The sequence below is a fragment of the Jaculus jaculus genome, chromosome 1 (assembly GCF_020740685.1).
Source record: "Jaculus jaculus isolate mJacJac1 chromosome 1, mJacJac1.mat.Y.cur, whole genome shotgun sequence".
In the NCBI taxonomy this organism is placed as follows: Eukaryota; Metazoa; Chordata; class Mammalia; order Rodentia; family Dipodidae; genus Jaculus; species Jaculus jaculus.
In genome coordinates, this window is record NC_059102.1 from 229,665,371 (window position 1) to 229,689,534 (window position 24,164).

General features: G+C 46.1%; 1 protein-coding gene and 1 non-coding gene across 2 annotated transcripts in view; one reads left to right on the forward strand and one right to left on the reverse strand.

Annotated features, from left to right (window-relative positions):
* Positions 1-24,164, reverse strand: part of Fanca (FA complementation group A) — a 53,335-nt gene that overhangs the window by 4,407 nt on the left and 24,764 nt on the right. The window contains exons 20-33 of the mRNA XM_045156446.1: positions 21,502-21,603; positions 18,997-19,133; positions 17,169-17,239; positions 16,825-16,921; positions 16,513-16,700; positions 13,888-13,984; positions 12,492-12,668; positions 8,633-8,706; positions 6,518-6,646; positions 6,029-6,113; positions 2,362-2,534; positions 881-980; positions 743-802; positions 537-641 (exon numbers count right to left, since the gene is read on the reverse strand). Of these exons, the coding sequence (XP_045012381.1) occupies positions 537-641; positions 743-802; positions 881-980; positions 2,362-2,534; positions 6,029-6,113; positions 6,518-6,646; positions 8,633-8,706; positions 12,492-12,668; positions 13,888-13,984; positions 16,513-16,700; positions 16,825-16,921; positions 17,169-17,239; positions 18,997-19,133; positions 21,502-21,603 (1,595 nt within the window). The remainder of the gene's footprint in view (positions 1-536; positions 642-742; positions 803-880; positions 981-2,361; positions 2,535-6,028; positions 6,114-6,517; positions 6,647-8,632; positions 8,707-12,491; positions 12,669-13,887; positions 13,985-16,512; positions 16,701-16,824; positions 16,922-17,168; positions 17,240-18,996; positions 19,134-21,501; positions 21,604-24,164) is intronic.
* LOC123457871 lies at positions 1,384-1,519 on the forward strand. Its single transcript, XR_006635230.1, has one exon. It is a non-coding gene; the product is annotated as a small nucleolar RNA SNORA51 (small nucleolar RNA).

Genomic DNA, 24,164 nt, shown 5'->3' on the forward strand with positions numbered 1-24,164 from the left:
TTAAAGGCGTGAGCCACCACGCCTGGCTTCATGAAGCATTCTTATTCTAAAGGATAAAGCTTGAAGGAAGAACCCTGAGAGCTGGTGTCTATCTAAATACAGAATGGCTAATTCATAGTGAATTCCACTAACTGACCTACAAACTAGGTAAGATGGAGCTTGCTAGGCCCAGAACTGGCTACTTCCTCTCTCACATGCACTGCTACATCATGGGCCAGATAGAGGCACCAGGGGCCTGGGAATCCCCAGCAACTTTTCTCTCGTATACCAACCATAACATGTAAAGATGAGTTTTGCTATGGGGTGCCTAGCAGCCACTGCTGGCCTCAGTGAGTGCCCGGAGGGTAGGGCTGCATCAGGGTAGAGATGGTGACAGCTCAAAAAGGACCAAGGCTATGTCCTCTGCTGTAGCTAGCATGCTCTGCCCACCCCATTTCTCTTCACATAGCTCTTGAATCCCAACAACCAGGGTGGGATATCACACCAGGGAATGGAACACCCACCTCATGTAAAAACACTGAGACAACTAGGCCTACCAGCGCAGAGGTCAGAATCACGGGGCATTTGCTCTGGCACTCTGTCAGGGTCAGATTGACTGTTGAGGAGGGGTCTTGGCTGTGAAAGCAGGCATTGAGGAGCCCCTGCAGCAGAGAACACACTAAATCTCAGTAGTTTGCCACAACCAGGGCAAGGATGTACCCTAAGGAACCCTGAAGAGGTCGCATGGAAGGTGCTGGATTACCCTGAAGAAGTGGACGGTAATATCGTGGGTCAGGATGCTGCCATGACAACAGAAGTTTCTCTAGAAAACAGTTTTAAGATTAGTGAGAACAAGATCCACAGAGAAATGGAGAGGCCAGCCCAGAGCACTCACACATACCAACTCAGAATTGACCAGGTGGAAGAATTCCTCACAGTTAAGGGTCTGTCCAAGCTGGGGGATGCCCACAAGATAAGATGAAGGCAGGCGGAGGAGGAGCCTTAAAGGAAGGGAATGTGTCACAGTGAAAACAGACTTTGTATAACAATACTTGTCAAGTCTAGTGACAATGCTGGAACCATAGCCCTGGTCTCTAGTCCCTGTTAAGTCTTGCCCTGGGCCCTTTGTCTCCAGCTCCTTAGCCATGATGAAAACACCCAAAGTGTGTGTGTGTGTGTGTGTGTGTGTGTGTGTGTTTTAAAGGCGGGGGGAGGGCTGGAGAGATGGCTTAGTGGTTCAGGTACTTGCCTGTGAAGCTTAAGGACCCAGGTTTGATTCTCTAGGTCCCACATAAGCCAGATACACAAGATGCCACATGTTTGTTTGCAGTGGCTAGAGGCCCTGGCATGCCCTTTCTCTCTCTCTCTCCTCCTTTGTCTCTTAAAAAAAGGGGGGGGGGAGATAGCCTGCTACTGCTTACCACAGGCTGTGTGTTCTTATACTGACTGTATAGAAAGAGGAGGCAAAGGAAACCTAACCCCAAGTACACCCCAGCCTGAGCCACTGTGCCTGGTCTGTATTGTGAATGGGGAGACATGGAAAAGAAAAAAGAAAAAAAAAGGAGGGGGGGACTGGAGAGAGATGGCTTAGTTGTTAAGGCATTTGCCTGTAAGCCAAAGGACCCCAATTCAATTCCCCAAGACGCATATAAGCCAGATGTACAAGGGGGTGTATGTCTCTGGAGTTCTTTTGCAGTAGCTGAAGGCCCTGGCATGCCCATTCTTTCTCTCTAATAAATAAATAAAAATAAAGCATCCTAGGACTTGGGAGGAAGGCAGGGGAGGCGAGGTAAGGGGATCTCCGTTTTCAGCCTGAGACTACATACTGAATTTCAGGTCAGCATGGGGTAGAGTGAGACCCTACCTTGAAAAACAAAAAATTAAGCCAGGTGTGGTGGCTCATGCCTTTAATCCCAGCACTTAGGAGCAGAGGTAGGAGGATCACTGTGAGTTCAAGGCCAGCCTGGGCTAGAGTGCAACCCTATCTCAAAAAAAAAAAAGAAAGAAAAAAAGAAATTCCAGGACTTTGGAGGCCAAGATAGTAGGATTCCCATGAGTTTGAGGCCAGCCTGGGCTAGAGTGAGACTCTGCCTTGAAAAATAACAAAAAATTTTAAAACAATCAAGTAGCAAGATATATCACCAACTAAGGAGGTAATCCTTTAACTAGAGAGTTCTATTAGATCCTTCAGCAGCAGGAGTGCTGAGTCTGAGTGGGAAGGTTTAAAATAGAAGCACTTTTTCCATTTCTACACCTGCCAACAAGGAAATGAAGTCACCCCAAGACCAAGGCACAGAGAATGGTGGAAATAACTAAACAGCGGAGAAACTAAATACAGTCTGGAATGCACCACTGTGATGCCACCCTGCCCAGGCCTGTTACCGTTTACACATGAGCAGTTCGTGCTGTCTCCTAAGGCTGCTGGCTACACCAGTCTCACTTGACAGAGCCTGGAGCCGTCTTCGGAACACCCGGAAGATAAAGTGTCCCTGAGAGGTAGATTGGGTGTGGGGCAAGGCACAGCCCTGTTCCAGCTCCAGATCCACAGCCATTTCCTGAAAGAGTAGGACCAGTTACACTTATCCTGTCTGGCAAGTCAGAAAAGTCCTTGGGGATTACTATGGACCTCAGTTGGGGACCCTGAGAGCTGAGCTTGGAGAAGTGTCTTCACAGGGACAGTGGTGAGAAAGGGCAGCAACACAAACTTTATTATTTGAAAAACCACCCTTTGTCAGACGTGGTAGCATAGGCCTATAATCCCAGCTACTTAGGGGCTGCAAGTTCAAGGTCTGCCTGGGTTAGGACATTTGATTTGCATGTATAAGGCCATGGGTTCAAATCCCAATTTAAAGAAAAGCTTTTGTGTGTGTATATAGGTGCATGTAAGGACAACCTCAGGGTATGAAACCTTATCTTCCACCTTGTTTGGGACAGGGTCTCTTGTTTGCCATTGGGAAGGCCACATTAGCTGGACTCTGAGCTTTGGGGTTCTCCTGATTCTGTTTCCATAGCACATTGGGATTATAGAGGTACATGTTACTTGTGCCTGCTTCATGCGGCTTTAGGGGATCCAAACTCAGGTCATCAGACTTGTGCAGCAAGCACTTTATATCACTGAGCCATTTCCTCAGCCCCAAGAAACACTTTTTTTTCTTCTTTTGAGGTAGTATCTTGCTATAGCCTAGAACTCACTATGTAGTCCCAGGTTGGCCTTGAGCTCACAGCCATCTTTCTACCTCTGCCTCCCGAGTGCTGGGACTAAAGGTGAGCACACTACCACACCCAGCTAGAAACCTTCCCCGCCCCCATTATTTATTTATTTGACTGAAAGGGAGACATTAGCTGCTGCAAACAAACTCCAGACGCATGCACCGCTTTACGCACCTGTTTTTATGTGGATATTGGGGAACTGAATGTAGGTCCTTAGGCCTCACAGGCAAGCACCATAACCATTAAGCCATCTTTCCAGCCACTGAAAACCTATTATTTTTGTTGTTGGTTTTTCAAAGTAGGGTCTCACTCTAGCCTAGGCTGACCTGGAATTCACTATATAGTCTCAGGGTGGTCTTGAACTCTCTCCTACCTCTGCCTCCTGAGTGCTGGGATTAAAGGTGTGTGTTACCACGCCCAGCACAGAAGCCCGTTTTTTAATTTGTTTTTATTTTAAAATTTTCTATTTAAAATTTTTTATTGTATTTATTGGGGGGAGGAGAGAAATGGGGGAGGGAAAGAGAATAGGCACACCAGGGCCTTCAGCCATTGTAAACAAACTCCAGACGCATATACCCCCTTATGCATCTGTCCCATGTGGGTCCTTTGGCCTCACAGGCAAATGCCTTAGCTGCTAAGCCATCTCTCCAGCCGTCCCCCGTCTTGTGTGTTTTTTTGAGGTAGGGTCTTGCTCTGGCCCAGACTGACCTGGAATTCACTACGTAGTCTCAGGGTGGCCTTGAACTCACAGTAGTCCTCCTACTTCTGCCTCCCAAGTGCTGGGATTAAGGGAATGCCCATTACCTATTATTATCATTTTGTTCAGTGTGTGCAGGTAGGCAAATGCAGGGTGAACTCCATGCTTAAGGTTCTTGCCCCCCAGTCCTCTCTAGCCCTCTACTGCAGGTCCTCATATTGGCCTCGCACAGCCCATGACTGGCCCCATCAGCACAGCACAGCCATACTGTCTGCCCCAACCACAGCATCTAGGCCAAAGTCAGGCAGTTCCCAAGCCCCCTTTATTCTGTAACATTTATATTTCCAAAGATACATCAAATGAAACTGACCTTTTTTTAAGAAAGGAAATACGGGCTGGGGAGATGGCTCAGTGGTTAAAGGTGCTTGTTTGCAAAGTGTGCTGGCCCAGGTTCAGTTCCCTAACACCAATGTAAAGCCCAATGCAAACAGTAGTGCATGCATGTGATGTTCATTTGCAGCAGCAAGAGACTCTGGTGTGTGTGCAGATACACACTCATGCAAATATGTATGTATGTATATATGTATGCATGCATGCATATATGTATATAATTTTGCTTTGTTTTCCAAGGTAAAGTCTCGCTCTAAGTCAGGCTGACCTGGAATTCACTATGTAGTATCAGGGTAGTCTCAAACTCATGGCAATCCTTCTAACTCTGCCTCCCAAGTGCTGGGATTAAAGGTGTGCACACCACGCCTGGCTCTCTTACTCTTTTCAAAGTAGGGACTCATACTAACCCAGGATGACCTGGAACTCATACTGTAGTTGGCCTCAAACTCACAGTGATCCTCCTACCTCTGCCTCCCAAGTGTTGGAATTAAAGGTGTGTGCCACCATGCCTGGCCATATTTCTTTTGCATTCCTCACATTTCTAAATAAATTCACACCTTGAAGAATGGTAGCATGGAACCCATACATATGATTGCATCAAATGAAGCCACACATACTGTTATGGTTTGAATCTGAAATGTCCCCTAAAGGCCAGGTGCTAAAAGCTTGTTTCTCAAAGTACCAGTGTTCAGAAGTGATTGGATCATGAGGACTGAGTCTATCAATTGATGAATTCATAGTTGAGTAGACTACTAAGAGATGGTAGAAAATGTAGGAGGTGGGCCTATTTAGAGAAAGTAGGCCACTTAGGACACGCCTTTGAAAGGTCTATATTGTTCCAAGTCTCCTGTTCTGTTGTCCTCTGCTTTCCCACTGCCATAACGTGAACAGCGTTGTTCCACCACACCCGGCCCAATGTGATGTTCTGCTTTGCCAGAAACCAGTAGCAGCGATGTCAAGTGAGGTTAAATTAATTTTCTCAGGTATTCTGTCAGAGTGAAAAAAGACTGGCAAACACATGTATGTTCCTAAGGGCAGTTGTTATGGTGGATTTGGAGGCAGGAGGGAGTCTCATTTGAGAACACACAAACCAAGAGACACACCTCATGTGAAACATAAAACACGCCACTGCTGCATTCTCCCATGTGCTCTAGACCCTGCAAATCTTGCAAACTCCATGTTTTCTTTTCTTTTGTCAAGTAAGGGGATATGAATGTCCAGTGGAGAAGCTAGGAATTAAAAAGCAAAAGATCGGGGGCTGGAGAGATGGCTTAGCAGTTAAGGCATTGGCCTACAAAGCCAAAGGACCCAAGTTCATCTCCCCAGGACCCATGTTAGTCAGATGCACAAGGGGGCGCACACATCTGGAGTTCATGTGCAGTGGCTGGAGGCCCTGGTGCGCCCATTCTACCTATTTCTGTATCTCTCTCAAATAAACAAATAAAAATAAAATATTGAAAACAACAACAACAAAATAAGATCATGGAGCAATAGCAGTTTTACTGTCAAGGCTACCTGGGGCTCAAAGCCTGGAGATGGTCATGACATCCCAGCTGTGTGCCTGGGTTTTGTGATGCTCCCCTATAGAGTAAATTCACACAGCACACTATTGCTCTGTGTCTCAGATGGTGCGAATTATGTGTTTCTACTTTTCTCTGCTGAATTAGGCACCATCAGGGAAATTTGTCAGATCCCTTAGCAGGGGGATGGCTTGCTGCAATTTACACAGAGCTCTGATGTTCTCTAACTCACCTGCAGCCTAGAAAGGACATCTTCATTTCCTGTGCGGCCACCAAGGACTAATTCAGAGTTCTCTGGGTGATTATAATTCCTCGAGCTGAAAACAAAACAAGGACTGCCTGCTCAGTACTCCCAGACAGTGCTGCAGCACCCGGTCTTCCTTCTGCCTGAGCTGCGTGCACTTCACTGACAGAACGACACTCACAATGCTCAACAAGTATCAAAACCCAACAAGTACTAGCAGCCCAAATCTACCACATATAAAAGAACAGCTGGAGAGAATGCTCAGTGGTTAAGGCGCTTGCCTACAAAGCCTCACGACCCAGGTTGGATTACCCAGTATCCAAGTAAGGCCAGATGCACAAAGTGGCACATGCATCTAGAGCTGCAGGGGCTAGAAGCCGTTCCACACCCATTCTCTCTCAGCTTGCAATTATTTAAAAAAAAAAAATTGCTGGGCACGCTGGCACATGTCTTTCATGGCAGCCTGTCCACACTGACCTTTGAAAGAAGTCCATCAGCTCACTGACCAGGACTGTGCATGCCACTTCCAGGTCTCCATCACAGCCCCCTGAAGCCGAGGGGGCAGGGAGATAGTGCTCATGGATTGCCCACTGGTGGAAGTCCTGTCTGGAACAGCAAACACAGATCAATCCTAAGCAACATTCATGACCAGGGGTTCTCCACAGTCTAGGTGGGCCCCACAGAAGGTACACATAGCTCCAATGATTGTGGATGCAGGACTAAGCGCTTAGGAACTTGGGCTAGGATGAGGCCTCATTGTCTACAAAGCAGGGGATTTGGGGTTGCAGGAAAAGCCACTTTCAGGGGCAATTTTTTTTTTCAAGGTAGGGTCTCACTGTAGCCCAGGCTGACCTGGACTTGAACCCAGTGAATGAAGCAGACCACTGTGTCAATGCAGGTTGAGTCTTCTGACAGTCTGGACCACACATTGTCACCAGTAGGGGCATGGCTAAGAAGCTTCATGTCCAGACCATCAGACTGTGGACTACAGGGCAGCTTTCAAGAGGTTGGCACTGCCTGTGTTGACAGGAAGGGTCTCAAGGATATGGTGACTGTGGTCCACTAAGTGGAAAAAGCCACACCCAAGTAAGATGTTCCAAAAGACAGAAGCAACTGAGAATGACACTACCTGAGATCTGCACAGAATCTACTCAAATGTCAGGTGTGGGATTAAAATACAAAAAGAGGCTGAGGACATAGCTCAATTGTCGAGTATTTGCCTAGCGTGTGCTAGGCCCTGGGTTCCAGCACTGCGGAAGGAAGGAAGGAGGGAAGGGAGGGGGGAGGAAGTGGGAGCAGAATAAGAATAAGAAAGGAGAAAAGAAAAAGGAGGGTGGGAAAGAAAGGAAAACAAAAGCTGCAATGATTGTTATGGGGAGGTAATATGATGGAGAATGGAATTTCAAAGGAGAAAGTGGGGGGGGGAGGGAATTAACATGGGATTTTTTTTTATAATCATGGAAAATGCTAATAAAAATTTTAAAAAACATTTAAAAAATTAAATTAAATTTAAAAAAAAGCTGGACATGGTGACACACGCCTTAATCCCAGCATTCAGGAGGCAGAGGTAGGAGGATCACCCTGAGACTACATAGTGAACTCCAGGTCAGCCTGCCTGGGCTAGAGTAAGATCCTACCTCAAAACACCAAAAAAAAAAAGATGATGAAAGATAGAAAAATAAGGTTACTGGACATGTCTACACACAATTTCAAGGCAATAGCAACCTAAGGTTAAAGATAAGGTTGTAATGAATTCTCACTCCTATCCTTCCTTACCAGTGTGCTAAGTTTTCTATTGTGGGACAGAGGAGAAAGAGAAGCCACATGGGAAGAGGCCATTCACAAAGCCAGTTAAGTGCAAACCCGACAGTAAATAGGTATCTGCTTCCTTTCCATCTCAGCCCTTCCTTTCCTATATACTCCTATGAGCTCTATCTAGGCTCTTCCATGATGACCCAGTGGCCTGGGGATAGAGCTATGTGTATTGTACAATGTCCACTGGAGGACGGAGGGTGTGGCTGGCCAAGGCAGTCCTCCCTTGGGACTGAGTGTGGCGGCTCCCTGGGCCCTCCGAGTTCAGTAAACTTGTTTCCATCTACCTAGTCTCCTCTGTGGTGACATTCTCCTCTCTCCATGCTTTAAGCTGCACACTCCCAAACTCAAGGACCCTCAGTTTTGCCTCACTCATAATTTACTCAGTTCCTGGAACTCATCTCAGAGCCAGAATCTCCTGGAGCCTGCTGCTCCATGTACCTCATAGCAAATAACCTCTTGTTCCCACCTGGTCACTTGTTCTCACAGGGCCTATCTTCTGGCTTCAGACCACCTGTCCTTATCTATAATCCATCTTGTGTCTACCTGTGGTTTCACCACGACACCGAGAGTACACATTTCCTCCACATGAACTCAGGTGGGGGTGAAGTCCTGTGTGTACCCTGACTGTCCTTATGTGTACAAAGGTGTCAGATAGACAGCTTGTTTCATTCACTCTGCACCTTTAGCTTCTGGGACATTTGAGAAATGTCTGGGAGTGACTGAAATGCTTGGACATTACCTACTTGACCTGAACATCACATCGAGGACAGCGCTCACCTTTCTGTATCTGAGAGAATATCGGCTTCCGGTTGAATTTCCAGTTCCAGCTGTAGCCAGTCTCTGTAAGTTAACTGAGACAGAAAGTCAGTGCGGTGAGGGGGGAACACAAAAATCCCACTATTGGTGGTGTTATCTTCAAACAAACATCTGTGCCATGTCATAATGGAATGGATGCATTGTAGAAAAACTGTTTCTGAACTCTGAATATGGAACCACCTAAAACCAGGTCCTTTTTGTTTTGGTTTTGCTTTTTGTTATAAAGGGTCTTTTTCTGTACCATGGAACTTAGTATGAAGCCCAGGCTGGCCTTGAACTTATGGCAATCCTCCTGCTTCAGCTTCCCAAGAAATGGGACTACATGCATTTACCAACAAACCTGGCCAAACTGGTTTTAGTTAGCATATTACCTAGTTTTGAATAGTCAACTTATGGTATCTATAAACCTATTCCTTGCTAGGTTATTATACAACAAGATCAGAAAAGAAATAATTTTCTAAGTCCCTTGAGTTGAGGGAGTGAATCTTGATATAATAAATAACACAGTGCAAATATTCATGGCAGCTTTAAGCACTTTTTAATGTTTATACCTGTATATTAATGCTGCTTTCACTTTTGGTTAGAGAAGCTTCTCTTTTCAGATGGCAGTGACCACTGGGATGACTCAAAAGTCACCAGTGTTAGCTGGGTGTGGTGGTGCATGCCTTTAACCCCAGCACTGGAGAGGCAGAGGTAGGAGGATAGCCATGAGTTCAAGGCCACCCTGAGACTACATAGTGAATTCCAGATCAGCCTGGACTAGAGTAAAACTCTACCTTGAAAAACCAAATAAATAAATAAATAAGGTAAAAGGGGCTGGAGAGATTAGTGGTTGGGATGTTTGCCTGCAAAGCCAAAGGATCCCGGTTCGAATCTCTGGGACCCATGTAAGCCAGCTGCACAAGGGGGCCCATGCATCTGGAGTTCGTTTGCAGTGGCTGGAGACTGGTGCGCTCACTCTGTCCCTCTCAAAAAACAAGCAAACAAACAAACAAAACCATTCACTGGGTGTGCTAATGCACATCTTTAATCCCACCACTAGAGACAGAGGTAGGAGGATCACTGTGAGTTCAAGGCTACCCTGAGACTCCATAGTGAATTCTAGGTCAGCTTGGGCTAGAGTGAGACCCTACCTTGAAAAACCAACAACAAAAAAACCCACACAACCAAAAACCCATATTCATGGCAGCTTATATCTTGTTTTTTTTTTTTTACTGATCTATTTGGTACTGGGTATTGAACCTAGAAGCCTCACATGTTAAGTAAGCACTCTACCAGTGGGCTATATTCCTAGCCCATTAGTTTCATTTACTTATTTACTTACTTACAGGTGTGTATGGTTGCACCAATGTCTCTTCACTGCAGTCAAATGCCTATCAGGTATATGTGGATGGCTGGGGCATTGAACCTACATCTGTCAGGTTTTGCAATCAAATGCCTTTAACCACTGAGCCGTCTGCCCAGGCCCTCTGTTTGGATGTTTGTTTTTGCAGTTTATATCTTTTTTTATTTAAAGCTGGTCATGGTGGTACACACCTTTAATCCCAGCACTTGGGAGGCAGAGGTAGAAGGATCACCATGAGTTCAAGGCCACCCTGAGCCTACATAGTGAAATCCAGGTCAGTCTGAGCTAGAGTGAGACCCTACCTCAAACAAACAAACAAACAAACAAACAAAGTATTTTATTTGAGAAAGAAAAAGATTGTGTGTGTGTGTGTGTGTGTGCACACACACACACCAGGGCTTCCTGCCACTACAAAAGAACTCTAGACACACGTACTACATTGTGTGTCTGGTTTTAACTAGGTACTGGAGAATTGAACCTGGGTCACCAAACTTTGCAAGCAAGGTTCTTTAACCACTGAGCCATCTTTCCAGACTCAGTTTATATCTCTGAAAATTCTTAGAGCAGCTCTTTTTTTTTTTTTTAGTTTGAGAGGAAGGTAGCTAGAGAGAGAATGGGCACACCAGGGCCTTCAGCTGCTGCAACCGAACTCCAGACACATGCACCCCCTTGTTCATCGGGCTTACATGGGTGCTGGGGAATTGAACCTAGGTCCTTGGCTTTGCAGGCAAGTGCCTTAACCAGTAAGCCATCTCTTCAACCATTACAGCAGTTCTATAAATCAGTGGGGCCCAATCTAAAACTTCACTTTGCATAAAAAAAGTATGAACCGGGCACGGTGGCGCACGTCTTTAATCCCAGCACTTGGGAGGCGGAGGTAGGAGGATCAATATGAATTTGAGCCCACCCTGAGACTCCAAAGTGAATTCCAGGTCAGCCTGAACTAGAGTAAGACCCTACCTTGAAAAAACAAAAAAAATAAAGTATGTCATAGAAAATGCCTCCATAAACTGGGCATGGTTGTGCACACCTTTAATCCCAGCACTCGGGAGACCCTACCTTAAAAAAAAAAAAAAGCCTCCACATGCTACTTGGACAAAGGCCAAGGCAGGCAGCAGTATATATGTGGTCCAGTACCTGGGAAGCAAGACTACAACTGCCCCAAGATATAACAATGCCTTCTAAAGACCTGGTGACACTTAGGCTAGAGGGGTGGCTTAGTGATTAAGCGCTTGCCTACAAAGCCAAGGTTCGATTCCCCACGACCCACATAAAGCCAGAGGCACAAGGTGGCTCATGCGTCTGGAGTTTGTTTGCAGTGGCTGGAAGCCCTGGTGGATCCATCCTCTCTCTATTTGCCTCACTGCTTCACCTGTCTTTACAATGGACACAGTGCCATACCTACCCTTGTAAACTGATATAGATTGCAAAAATAAATACAATAAGGAAACAGTCAAGGGGCTGAGATGAATCAGCAGTTAAAGGAGCTTGCTTGCAAAGGCTGCTGGACTAGGTTCAATTTCCCAGCACCCACATAAGCCAGACACACTCCTAGTGTATGTAACTGGTGTTCGTTTGCAACACCAAGAGACCCTGGAGCATGTGTGTACACATACACACAAATAAATGAAATTAAGAAAAAAAAAGTCAAAATGTTTTCTTGTTTGTCTGTTTTTGTTTTTTGAGGTAGGGTCTTGCTCTAGCCTACGCTGACCTGGAATTCACTATGTAGTCTGAGGGTAGTCTCCAGTTCAAGGAGATCCTCCTACCTCTGCCTCCTGAGTGCTGGGATTAAAGGTGTGTGCCACCAAGACCAGCTTCAAATTTTTATTTATTTATTTATTTATTTGAGAGCAACAGACACAGACAGAAAGACAGATAGAGGGAGAGAGAGAGAAAGAATGGGCGCGCCAGGGCTTCCAGCCTCAGCAAACGAACTCCAGACGCGTGCGCCCCCTTGTGCATCTGGCTAACGTGGGACCTGGGGAACCAAGCCTCGAACCGGGGTCCTTAGGCATCGCAGGCAAGCACCTTAACCGCTAAGCCATCTCGCCAGCCCCAAAATGTTTTTTCCTAGCTAAGCCAAGCAAATAAAATACGCGAGACAGTGAGTACCCAGGCCTGTTGGTAGGAGTAGTGCCATGCTTCTTGGCTAGGTGAATGTTGGGAAGTACAGAGATATTAAGACCTCAGCACAAGGGAGAAACTGGCCAAAGCACAGCAGGGTCTTTTGTAGCATTTCTTAGAGCTGCAATGACCTCGGTGAAGGTTTCAATCCGAGTGTTGCTCTTAAGACGTTGGTGGTATAGTGGTTAGCGTAGCTGCTTTCCCAGTGCCACTCTGGCCCGTCAAGAGACGGTGCGCATGTGTGCTTGTGTGTGCGCGCACACACGAGCACACACACACTCAGGAGACACAGGACCACTCCCTCCAGGAGTCAGGAAACGTGACATAGTAGAGAACATGAGGACCTACATGAAACTCCGTCTCCTTCAACAGCTCTTGGAAGCTGCTCTGTCTCCACAAAGAGAACGCAGCACTCTGCCAGTCTGCAGAAGGAAGGTACAAGGGTCTCCAGGCGAGGCCAGCTGTGTCCTCTGGAGGGCAAGGTGCTCGGGCCTCTGGGAACAATCTGAACACTATGAACTGAAACTGAAACACAACGACACGTGCACGTTGAGAGAGGAAAACGCTCACAAGGACACAGCTCACCAAGAACTACAACCACCTGAGGACCTCATCCACTGCTCTCCCGGGCAGCCTGGAGCGGCCCTGACACTCATGGCTGTACACTGCGCCTCAATGCCCATAGGCACAGTGATAGATCCTCACTGCCGCCCAGGGCTGGTGCAGGCTAGCCTTGGAACAGTGCAAGGCCTGTCTCCCAGCATGGCCTAAACTAGTATTTTCACTCAACACGATGCCAATGGGGCTAGCAAGATCTTAGCAGTGATGGATTCTGGCATGATTTTGCTTATGAGGGAGATAGACAGGATTCTCTGCTCCTATTTAACAAGCCCTTGGCTAGTCAAGAGCCCTGGTTTTTGCCCAGGAGCATGGTGGGTCTCAAATATCTACCCAGGTCCCAAAGGCAAGGTCCTCCAAAGCACAAGTACAGCCTAGAGTTCCAGAATTTTCCAATTCTGATTTAATTTATCTGAATAGAGCTCTAGAGTCTGGACTTTCAAAAGCTTCTGTTTATTCTTTTTTTTTCCCCCCCTAGGTAGGATTTCATTCTAGCTAAGGCTGACATGGAATTCACTATGTAGTCTCAGGGTGGCCTCAAACTCATGGCTATCCTCCTACCTCGGCCTCCCAAGTGCTGGGATTTAAAGGTGTGCGCCACCATACCTGTCTTACTTTTTTTTTTTAATTTATTTTTATTTTTATTTATTTATTTGACAGCAATAGATAGAGAAAGAGAGGGAGAGGGAGAGAATGGGTACGAGGGCCTCCAGCCACTGCAAACAAACTCCAGATGCATGTGCCACCTTGTGCATCTGTTATGTGGGTCCTGGGGAATTGAGCCTCTAACCGGGGTCCTCAGGCTTCATAGGCAAGTGTTTAACCGCTAAGCCATCTCTCCAGTCCCCATCTTACTTTCAATACTTCTTTTTTTTTTTTTAAGTGTATGCATTTTTTAAGTGTAACACAGGACTCATGTGATAGTCCTCGCCTGCTACCTTGTTTGAAGCAGGGTCTCTTGTTTGCCTTTATGTATATCAGGCTATCTGGCCCACAAACTATTGGGGATTCTCCTGTCTCCACCTCTCCCCTCACCATGCCAAGAAGCAAAATACCTCATCCTTTTTCTAAAAGCTGATTAAGCCAGAGATCTTCAAATGGAAAAACAAGAACTTGGAAGACCTACCTTTTTGACCAGGCCTGGAGATAAATAGCTGTGCAAGGTATCATGGGGCTGGGAAGAGAATTTGCACAGAGAGTAAGAAATTGCTGCTGTACAGAATCTGCAAATAGAAAACAATACAATAGACAAAATACTCACACAATGCAGGGATAAAGGAAAAGTAAGTTTGAAATGCACACAACTGAATTTAGTACATTCTAAACTGGATAGCCTAATCAACGCTCCTTAATTGAAGAGGAAAAAAAAAAAATTGTGTAGCCTTGGTTCCAAGTTCAGTGTCTCAGTAGGAGCTGCTGTCTCAGGAGCTCAAGTCCACGTTACAGACAGACACAAGAGACACACAGCATCACACATGAGCAAGGACATGTGTCTACTATATACATGTGAAGAGTCATGCTGGGACACAAAAGGAATGAAGTGTACATAACCCAGCTCTTAGATCAGCTAGGGGACAGTGCACTTGACAAGGGGCACAAATGGAAAGATTGGTACAGACACTTCTAGCTCACTTGGCATCACCTGTGCTATTGATATGTGAAAGGAAGTCCACAGAACTAGTATGTATGTCTCAGGAGAAGACAGTGTTTGTGTAGACAGTAAATGTTCCTTAGAACACAGCCTTTCATGTATGTGGCTTTGTTCTTAGGAGATGTGACTGGCTATGACAATGTGTGCAGAAGGAAAAGATGAGGACCAGGAGACAAAGAAATAGTGAGAAGGGAGACTGAGGTGAGGACAGTGTCAAGGTAGCACCACCCTCCATGCCTTGTCAGCCTTCACACCCATCCCAAGGTACCCACGAACATCCAAGGACAAAATGAGATAACCCACACCAAGAAGTAACTGGTAATGCTATATAAAAAGTAAGCCTTGGTGACGATGGCACGTCAATGATCCATGAGGTACAGATGACTAAAGGAGTCGTACCCACCAGGAAACCGCAGCAGTTACCCAGTGTCCTGTTTCTTCTTACTGAGATACACGCATATTTCAGCCTGTCTCCCCTCTTAAACAGCAGCAGAGTTCAATTATTTTTCTCTTTCCACCCAATACATCTTCATGTCAGCAAGAGGAGATGGCTTATTCTCTCCCCCAGTAGCTGGTGTCTTTTCACTGGGCACCTGACGGTCCCTGCCTCCTGAGGTGGAGTACTGAGTGCTGTGGGCCCTCTGGGACTGACTGGTATTGAATGCCGAGTCTCTGTGTTCTAACGACACGAAGGCTCCTTCCGCACACCCTGCTCTGCTGAAGGGTGCAGCCTCTCTCCACTCCTCTCCTGTTGCCTACACTTCTTATGCCTTCCCTTATTTCTCTACTGATTAGCTCCCACCAGGCTCCTGGTCCTTGCTAAAGCATAACAGCCACACAGCCCCTAAGTCTCCAAGTTTAAGGACCTTTTGACCCTCTGCCAAGTACCCAGAGCTTCCCTCCTACTCAGCATGCAGACCACTCCCCCACACACGGACACACAGATGCCTAACTCCCTTTCAGCACTGGCCACAGCCAGCACTCCATGCTTCCTCCCAACTATCCTGAGGAGAGGGCTTCCTGGAGCAGACCTGACACACGAGATGCTCCACGGGTGCCTGGGAGGTGCGTGATAGCATGGACAGGAAGAACAATGTGTTTCTAGCTTCCACAAGTGACCTTGCTCTGAGCGTAGTCTCAACAGAAATAGGATTCTCTTTTATAGAATTGCCACAGGGAAACCCAGAAACCTAACTGGAAGGAACTGTTCCTACCACCAGCTGGAGGACCCCAAGACAGCCAGGCAACTCTCACCATGACTACCAAGAGTAGCGTACTGATGTGGAAAGACACTGACAATCTGGTGTTAATGTTAGTAATAGTCTTGACTTCAGCAGTTCTCTAAAATAGAATGACCATTTTTTATAAGCCAAGAAACAAACCTATTAAGACTGGGCGTGGTGGCACACACCTTTAATCCCAGCACTCTGGAGGCAGAGGTAGGAGGATTGCTGTGAATTCAGGGCCACCCTGAGATTACATAATGAATTTCAGGTCGCCTGGACTAGAGTGAGACTCTACCTCAAAAAAATAACAACAAAAGAACTATTAAGGGCTGGAGAGATCACTTAGTGGTTAAGGTGCTTGCCTGCGAAGCCTAAGGACCCATGTTCTACTCCCCAGATCCCATATTAGCCAGATGCACAAAGGTGAGGCAAGCACAAGGCTATACATGTCCACTAGGTGGCACAAGCATCTGGAGTTTGATTGCAGTGGCTGAGGCCCTGGTGTGCCAATTCTCTATCTCTCCTGGGACATCTCTCTCTCTCTCTCTAAAATAAAAACAAATAAATAAAACCCTATTAAATAAAATTCTGGAAGGAAACATCTTAGACTGCTAAGAAATGACTTTCAGGTGGCTGATCTGATTTTCTGCATATCTGTCTCCCCTTCCCTTTCTTCCCAACCTCTCCCCTCCCTTCCCTCTCTTCCCTTTCTTTTTCTTTTGGTGCTAGGGATTGATTCAGGACCGCATACATGCCAAGCACACACTCTACCACTGACTATACCCTGGCCCTGGATTTTCATTTTATCAGCTGACATTTATTACATTTATTATGAGAGGCAAAACAGTGGCTGAGGAACTCAGGGGTGACTCACTTCATGGAGAAGAGCAAGGACTCCCTGGTGCAGCAGGACAACAGGCTGTTCAGGAACTTGGGGATAGGACAGCTGCCGGTGGGGGCAGGAGGACTCAGATCCACCTCTGGGAGCATGGATCTAGACTCGCCAAGGTGGACAGCCAGAGCAGCCAATCCCAGTATATGTGGGGTACTCAGGTTTGGGCCCTGAAAGAAGACAACAGGAGGTGGTAAAGTTGATGGCAGCCCATTATCCAGCCAGAAAACTCCAGGCACTGAGAAGCAGAAGGCAGCAGCAGCCTGGCTCACAGCAGCTCTGAGGTATGGCTACCTGGTGACGGAGTAGCTGGCAGAGGCGGGCAAGTACTGCAGGGAACAGCATGTGTCCACACAGGGTCCTAACAAAGAGAGCAGCCCAGGGACTCTGCCTGCACAGACAAGAAACAAGTCACTAGCCAGCCATGTCCCTCCCATGATCAATCTAGGCATGGGGGGGGGGGGGAACTACAAAAGGGCCTGGGTGTTCCCAACAGTGCCCATCTCTAACACAGACCATCAATCTCCCATGGGGTGCCCATTTGGCAAAGCTCAGCCTGGATGTATGTCCTGGGAACTGAGCTCATGCTGCCTAGACCATGGTCTCAGTGCCCCAGGACAGCTGGAGGTCAACTTTACCTCTCTGGAGGCACAAAGCTGGAGGCTGCCATCAGATTCTGACAGAAGGCTTTGAGCAGGAGATCCACAACCTGGAAAGAGACACATCACCACAAGGCTGGGGCCTCCCATGCCTGAGAGCAGTAGGAAGATCTGTGCAAACAGGACTGCAACTCAGGCTGCTGTAGTGAGAACGGACGTTATAAGGCTGGGGAGAAGGCTCAGCAGTTAAAGACACTTGCTTGTAAAGCTAGACAGCCTGGGTTTGATTCCCCAGTACCTATATAAAGCCAGATGCACAAAGTGGTGCATATATTTGGAGTTTGTCTGCAGTGGCATTCTTAGACCCTGCTATGCCCATTCTCATTCTCTCTCTCTGCTTATGAATAAGTAAACATTATTTTATAATAAAGTAATAAAATTAGCCAGGTGAGGTGGCACATGCCTTAACCCCAGCACTTGGGAAGCAGAGGTAGGAGGATCACTGTGAGTTGGAGACCAGCCTGGAATTAGACAGTGATTTCTAGGTCAGGCTGGGCTAGAATGAGACCCTACCTCAAACCCCAACCCCAAAATTAGTAATAATAAAATTATAATAAAGAACATTATAAGTGTAAATTGGTGCAACTCCCCATACTCCATCAGGACAAGGGTCATCACACAACCTAGAAACTTGAAATTAGTGCCAAGTGGGACAGCAAAGCTTGATTGTAAAGGATCAAAGAGGAAATGCTTTAGGATTTAGGGACAAAAGCACAGGCTTCTTTAAAATGCAAAAACAAGGGCTGGAGAGATAGGTTAGCGGTTAATGTGTTTGCCTGCAAAGCCAAAGGACCTTGGTTTGATTCCCCAGGACCGACATAAGCCAGATGCACAAGAGGGTGCATGCATCCGGAGTTCGTTTGCAGTGGCTGGAGGCCCTAGCATGCCCATTCTATCTCTCCCTCTCTCTCTCTCAAATAAATAAATAAAAATAAAGTTTTTTAAAAAATGAAATGCAAAAACAAGGCAGGCATTGTGGCACACACACACACCTATAATCTAGCATGTGGGAGATGGAAGCAAGAAGATCGAGAGTTTAAAACTTGTCTCAGCTATATAGGAAGTTTGAGACCAGCCTGGGCTACATGAAGTTCTAACAAAAAAATAAATAAGGGCTGGAGAGCTGGCTTAGCGGTTAAGGTGCATGCCTGCGAAGCCTAAGGACCCAGGTTCAATCCTCCAGGTTCCAGGTAAGCTATATGCACATGGTGACACATGCCTCTCGAGTTCGTTTGCAGTAGCTAGAGGCCCTGGTGTGCCCATTCTCTCTCTCTCTAATCAATAAATAAAATCTTATTAAATAAGTAAATAAATAAAACTGCTGGGTGTGGTGGCACATTCCTTACTCTTAGCACTTTGGAGACTGATGTAGGAGGATTGCTGTGAGTTCGAGGCCAGCCTGTGACTATGGAGTGAGTTCTAGGTCAACCTTGGCTACAGTGAGACCCTGCCTTGAAAAATTCAAATAAATAAATAAATCTTGGAGCTAGAGAGATGGCTCAGTAGTTAAGGTGCTTGCCTGCAAATCTTAACAATCCAGGTTTGATTCCCCAGTAACCACTTAAAGCAAGATGCATTTAAAGGGCACATGCATCTGGAGTTCGTTTGCAGTGGCTGGAGGCCTGGGTGTGCCCCATTCTCTCTACCTGTCTCTTTTCTATCTCTGTGCTTGCAAATAAATAGCAAAAAATAAATTTAAAAAATTTTAAAGTGTAAACAGCTCTTGGCACACAAATAAACCAACGAGGGCTGGCCAATTCTGGCCTGGAACTAGTCCTGCAGCTGATTCCAAGGTTTCCCCACATACCACCTGGTCCTGCCCCTCGAGTCTGGGAGCAAGGATGTTGAGCCGAATCTTCAATCTCTCTAGGCTGCTGTCATCCTTACTGCGACCCAAAGCAGCACCCAGTCTTTCAGAAATCACGGCCACCTGAGCAGATATAACTACAAAGAAAGGGACCAGTTAGATAAGACAGCAAATGTGGGAAGGAGCAACACCTGGAAGTGCCGATGGGCCTTGCGAGACACCACGTAGCGTCAGCCACTGGCGATGACACCCTGGCAGGGAACCTACTCTGCGTGGAGGGCAGAGGGGCTACCCTGCAGCAGCCCTAGCCTCCTGCAAGTGTGACACCCCCACAAATCCTTTGTTGCTTATGTCCCCAAGCAGGGATTGAAAACAAGTTTTATTCACGTTGCAGGTGATAACACATAACACTGAGCACCAGGCCTGGGCTCCTTCTGGATGAGCCGAGAGGCTGACACAGCCATGCACTGTCAGGAACCCACGCTAACTAACTCTCCATGCCTGTAACATCGGTCTGAGCACAAAGCCTCCCGATCCGATACCAGGGTCAACGCACAGGCTTCCACTGCTCAAGTGTGGAAACCTCTTTGTTGCTTTGTCCTGGCTGCCCTGACACTCATCAGATTTTTGCTTATGCACTGGAACACTTAAGCCCTTCAAGTATGACATTCTGAGCTGGATGTGATGGTGCATACCTGGAATGCTAGCACTTGGGAGGCTGAGGCAGGAGGATCATTTGAACCTGGAGCTCAAGGCCAATTGTGGCAACACAGCAAGAGCCTGGTATACACATACATGTACATAACAAAGCCAAACACATGGCTCAGTGGTTAGGCAGCCTGCTGCTTAAGCATGAGGGTCTCTGTGGCTGGGGACCACCAGGTTCAACTCCTTAGAACCCATGTAAAAAGATGGGTAGAGAGAGAGAGAGAGAGAGAGAGAGAGAGAGAGAGAGAGAGAGAGTTGCGCGCGCGCGCACACACACACTCAAACACAACACATTTTGCACAAGCAGACTCTGAGAGGCTGTGCTTTGACACCTGTGTACTTGGCCTGAGGCAGGGTGGTGTACAAGGGCCTGAAGCCCCGTCAAACAGCGGCACTATAGAAACTTGCTAGGGTTTCACTGTGAGACTGTCTTGGCTTATGTAAAAGTGAATCCAGGGCTGGAGGGATGGCTTAGTGGTTAACATGTTTGCCTGCGAAGCCTAAGGACCCCGGTTTGATTCCCCAGGACCCACATTAGCCAGATGCACAAGGTGGTATATGCATCTGGAGTTCGTTTGCAGTGATTGGAAGCCCTGGCGTGCCCATGCTCTCTCTCTCTCTCAAATAAATAATTAAAAACATATTATTTTTAAAAAGTGAATCCATAGTAATAATAGATTTTGTTGTAGATGTGAGTAGTCACCTAGGGATTTTTTTTTTTTTTTTTTTGTCTTCTCAAAGTATGGTCATACTTGAGCCCAGGCTGACCTGGAACTAATTCTGTAGTCCCAGGCTGGTATCAAACTCACAGTGGCCCTCCTACCTCTGCCTCCTGAGTGATGGGATTAAAGGTGTGTGCCACCATGCCTGGCTCATTTGGATTTAAATTAGCAATGAAAAAGAGACTAACACACTCAGTACACATGCAAAATATTTATTTAGATGGTGCATGCATCATAATAAAAATCTGGAAGTAGCCAGGTGTGGTGGCTCACACCTTTAATTCAAACACTTGGGAGGCAGAGGCAGGAGGATCAATGTGAGTTCAGGGCCACCTTGAGAATACACAGTGAGTTCCAGGTCAGCCTGGGCTAGAGTGAGACCCTACCTCAAAAAACCAAATAATAATAATAATAATAATAATAATAATAATAATAATAATAAATAAAATAAAAAATAAAAACCTGGAAGTACCCTAAATTATTTTTTTGTCATGGACCACGTAACAATGTGTTTTGGAGCCCCACAAAAGGATGCTGTGGAGCTGGACAGACAAGCCATCAAGGTGCTTGCCTGAGAAGCCTAAGAACTTGGGTTCAATTTCCCCAGGACCCGAGTAAGCGAGATGCACAAGGTGGCACATGCATCTGGAGTTCATTTGCAGTGGCTGTAGGCCCTGATGCACCTATTCTCTCTATTTGCCTGACGCCCCCCCCCCCCAGCTCTCTCCAATAAATAAATAGGTAAAAATATTCTTAAAAAGGATGCTGTGCACTCAGCATCAAGGAGCAGGGGCACTTAAGTTAGGTCTTAATGCTGTAACTACTCAGTGAGAAAGAAACAGCATTTCCTAACTTCACTCTCTACCATCTGTCTTACTGAGATGCCAAGCAGCAAAAGTTACACCTCCTGCCCAGGCTGCTAACAATGTAGTAAGACCTTAACACCCACCTATGGCTGAGGGCAAGTTCCACAGCCAGATACTGGACTGCAAGGAAGACAGAGCAGCCTCTGTCACTATGGCTCCACACATGCACACATGGCACACACCTCCCCCATGGCCAGCACTGTCCTTACCATCATACTGGGTGGGGTCTGTCATTAAAGCTCGGAGCTCTTCAAGTGCAGCTGTGAGTGGTCCTAGGGGCCCTTCAGCACAGGTGGGTTCTGTCCTTGTTCCTGGGATGGCATATGAACCAGGGATGGGCAATTATAACAGTTAGACTACTTTCAATGGGATTCTTCATTACAACAGGAAAACCTTACACAACTGAGGAAACACTGATGCACACTGCTTTCTGTGAGTGCTAGACATGGGCTCTGGGAGGTCTCTCTGAGGCTGGATGCTACAAGCCATATAAAAGATGGAAGCAGGTTTAGATGGCTTAGCAGTTAAGGCATTTGCCTGTGAAGCCTAAGAACTCAGGTTTGATTCCCCAGGACCCTCATAAGCCAGATACACAAGTGGTCACACAAGCCTGTAGTTTGTCTGCAGTGGCTGGAGGCCCTGGCATGCCCCTTCTCTCTTTCCCTCTTTCTTTCAAATAAATAAATAATATATATATTTTAAATGGAAACAGTGGGCTGGAGAGATGGCTTAGTGGTTAAGGAGCTTGTCTTCAAAGCCCAATGACCCAAGTTTGATTCCTCAGTATCCATGTAAAGCCAGATGCACAGAGTGGTGCATGCATCATCTGGAGGAGTTTGCTTCCAGTGTCTGGAAGTCCTGGAGCAGCCATTCTCATTCTTTCTCTTTCTCCTCTATCTCTCTCTGCTTGCAAATAAATAAAATAAAAATATTATGTAAAAATGGAAACCAGATGTGGTGTTCATGCCTTTAGTTCTAGCACTCATGAGGCAGAGGTAGAAGGATCACTGTAAGTTCAAAGCCATCCTGAGACTACATAGTGAATTCCAGTTCTGCCTGGGCTAGAGTGAGACCCTACCTCGAAACACCACAAAAAAAAAAAAAAAAAAAAAAGGAAACATGAGAACTGGAAGTGTGGCTCATTGGTAGAGCATGTGCCTGGTCCTGGGTTCAAACCTAAGCAACACATAAAAATTGTTTAAGGCAAAACAAAAACAAACAAAACAAAAAAAAAACCCCACAAACCTGTTTAAGGCCTAGAGAGATGGCTCAGGTGCTTGCCTGTAAAGCCTAAGGACCTGGGTTCGATTTCCCAGTACCCACATAAAACCCAATGCACAAAGTAGCACATGCATCTGGAGTTTGTTTACAATAGTTAGAGGCCCTGGTGCGTCCATTCTCTCTCTTCCCTTGCAACTAAACAAAATATCTTTAAAATTTGTTTAAAACATTTACAAACAAGTTAAAGAAAAATGGTTATTCATGGGCTATGAGGCTTATATCTAGAATATATAAAGAACTCAAGTAATTACATACCAAAATAATAAGCCATCCAATCAATAATATTACAATATTGAACAGGCAAATCTCAAAAGAAGTACATGTATGCAAATAGTATAATGAAACCCTTTATTTTGAACAATGAATATGTATGAATAAAGCTGAAATAAAAAACAAAGGCTTATCTCTATCACACCTCCCAAGGCTCAGGGTCTATTATGGAAGAGGTGGCAGAAAGAATGTAAGAGCCAAAGGAAGGGTAGGACTCCTTACAACGTGCTCCTCCAGACACAAGATAGCCTGGCTATCCATGACCTCACAGTGCCTGAAACTACCTACACAAGACCATCATAATAGGAGGAAAAGATCATGACATCAAAATAAGAGACCGAAAAAAATAAAGGGCTGGAGAAATGGCTCAGCAGTTAAAGGTGCTTGCATCCCAAGCCAAAGGACCCAGGTTTGATTCCCCAGAACCCATGTAAGTCAGATGCACAAGGTGGCACATGCATCTAGAGTTTGTTCAAAATAAATATATATTTCAACAAACAAAAAAATCACCTAAGGTGTCAGGGAGATGGTTCAACATTAAAGGTGCTTGTTTGAAAAGCCTGCAGGTCTAGATTCAATTTCCAAGTCAACCACATAAAGCTGGATGCAAAAAGTGGCACAAGTGCCTGGCTTTTGCTTGTAGTGACAAAGAGACCTTGGTCCACAAAACAACAACAAAAAGACATTATAGCAGAGGAGGTACTATTTGAGAAGAGGAAGGGGATCATAAGGGCAGAAAAGAGAGGGCAATTAGGAGTGACAAGATCAAAGTACATACATGTATGAAAGTGTCATCACAAAACCCGTGATCTGGGGCTTAAGAGATGGCTTAGTGGTTAAGGCACTTGCCTGTGAAGCCTAAGGACCCAGGTTCAACTCCCCACTATCCACACAGGCCAGATGCACAAGGTGACAAGGTGGCATATGCGTCTGGAGTTCGTTTGCAGTGGCTAGAGGCCCTGGTGCACCCATTCTTTCTCTCTCTTCTACCTCCTTGTCTTGCTCTCTCAAATAAACACATTTATAAAGAAACCGTAATTTTTCTTAACTAATATACATTAATATCTAGGCATGGTGGCTAATATCTTTAATCCCAGTACTTGGGAGGCTGAAGTAGCTTGGGTTAGAGTGAGACCCTGCTCAAAATACTGAAAAAGAAAAGAAAAGAAAACAAACAAACAAACATATAAAGCAAACTAGACTGGTCTTCATGGCATCTCTTACTGCTGAAGAAAGGATCTGTGAGGACATGCCACTGCACTCTGCAGGGCTGTCCAAGTACCAGTGTCTCACTCATCTGTTTCCCAGAACTGGGGAGGTC